Source organism: Lottia gigantea, assembly GCF_000327385.1.
Source record: "Lottia gigantea unplaced genomic scaffold LOTGIsca_11606, whole genome shotgun sequence".
Classification (NCBI taxonomy): Eukaryota; Metazoa; Mollusca; class Gastropoda; family Lottiidae; genus Lottia; species Lottia gigantea.
The window spans coordinates 1-1208 of record NW_008707147.1 but is presented as its reverse complement, the minus strand read 5'-3'; the positions used below and the strand labels follow the sequence as shown (position 1 = coordinate 1208).

The 1208-nt window shown below is 35.8% G+C and overlaps 1 protein-coding gene across 1 annotated transcript; it reads left to right on the top strand.

Annotated features, from left to right (window-relative positions):
- Window positions 1–711: 711 nt before the first annotated feature.
- LOTGIDRAFT_148714 (hypothetical protein) lies at window positions 712–870 on the top strand (the record flags this gene model as incomplete). Its single annotated transcript, XM_009047768.1, has 1 exon — window positions 712–870. A coding segment is annotated over one exon (159 nt), but the record flags the coding sequence as incomplete, so codon positions are not given.
- Between the last annotated feature and the right edge of the window lie 338 nt (window positions 871–1208).

The following is a 1208-nucleotide window of genomic DNA, read 5'->3' as shown; positions in this document are numbered from 1 at the left end:
CAAATTCATGCAGCCTAAGGTGAAATAATGCTCCTTCCTGAACCTGAAAAGTATGCGGCCCATTAGGATGTTATAGATAAATATCAAATGCACCTATCAAGGGACGCCTGTCACTCGGAAGAAGAAAAAAACGAAATGAAATTAGTTATAGGTGTCAAGTTGTCATATATATGGCAAATGCCGAGCTGAACAAATTTAACATTTAAAGGGAAGTAACCTGTGCAAAAATATTTGTATATCAAAATGAAGAAGGTAGATTTAACTTGAAAAATTACATACATTCACGACTACAATAAATTATAAGTATGCATACCTAAACCAAGTATTATCCAAACTATTTCTTCTTTCGGGTCCACAAGCCTATTTTGTCGCGATTTGGCTAATTCGAGAGAAGTAACTCGGAACAACGTTCACCGAAATCGTACCACTACTTGTGCGGTGGATTGTTCATCACGTTAAAAGCATTAACGCGCGTTTTTTGCAATCGAATCTGTCCCAAACTAGTGAACTTGACATTCCGCACCCAAAAAAGATCCAGAAATTGATGAATTTATCACCGTTTTAAATTGGGGAGGTTGGTCATGCATTGGACAACCAGAGATGTTATCACGTGATAGTACATGCTTTTGACAAGATGCTCATAATTGAAGGTTCGGATGCAGGTGAGTTCCTAACATGACTAGGTGTAAATAAAATAAATTTCATTTCCAATGCAGTGCTGGTGTTGGTAGAACTGGTACATATATAGCTATAGACTACTGTTTAAAACAGTACAAAGATACTGGTAAGGTGGATGTATTAGAATGTGTTAAAACTCTTCGTCAACAGAGAAAAGGAATGATCCAAACTCCAGTAAGTTTTGTGTCATAAGTAATAGTTCGCAAACAAATATATTGCCCGTAAATTGCGTCAAGCAACAAAAGCTATTAAACAAAAACTTTGAGAATGTTATCCACTTTAATCCTTTGGAATGGATACCAATTACTGTCGATACAAGTATATGCGTTGTGTTTAATTTATACAACAGTTTTGTCTTCAGTAATCTATTGATATGATACATGTCCATCAGAAAAACATGATATACTACGACTTGCCCATGCGAGAAAAAACATCATGAAAAGTTTTGCAATCTAGATGATGGGCAGAAGAATGTGCTTTCGCTTTTTCTATGTGCTAAAAATAGTCAACTCAAATAAAAGGGTCCCATG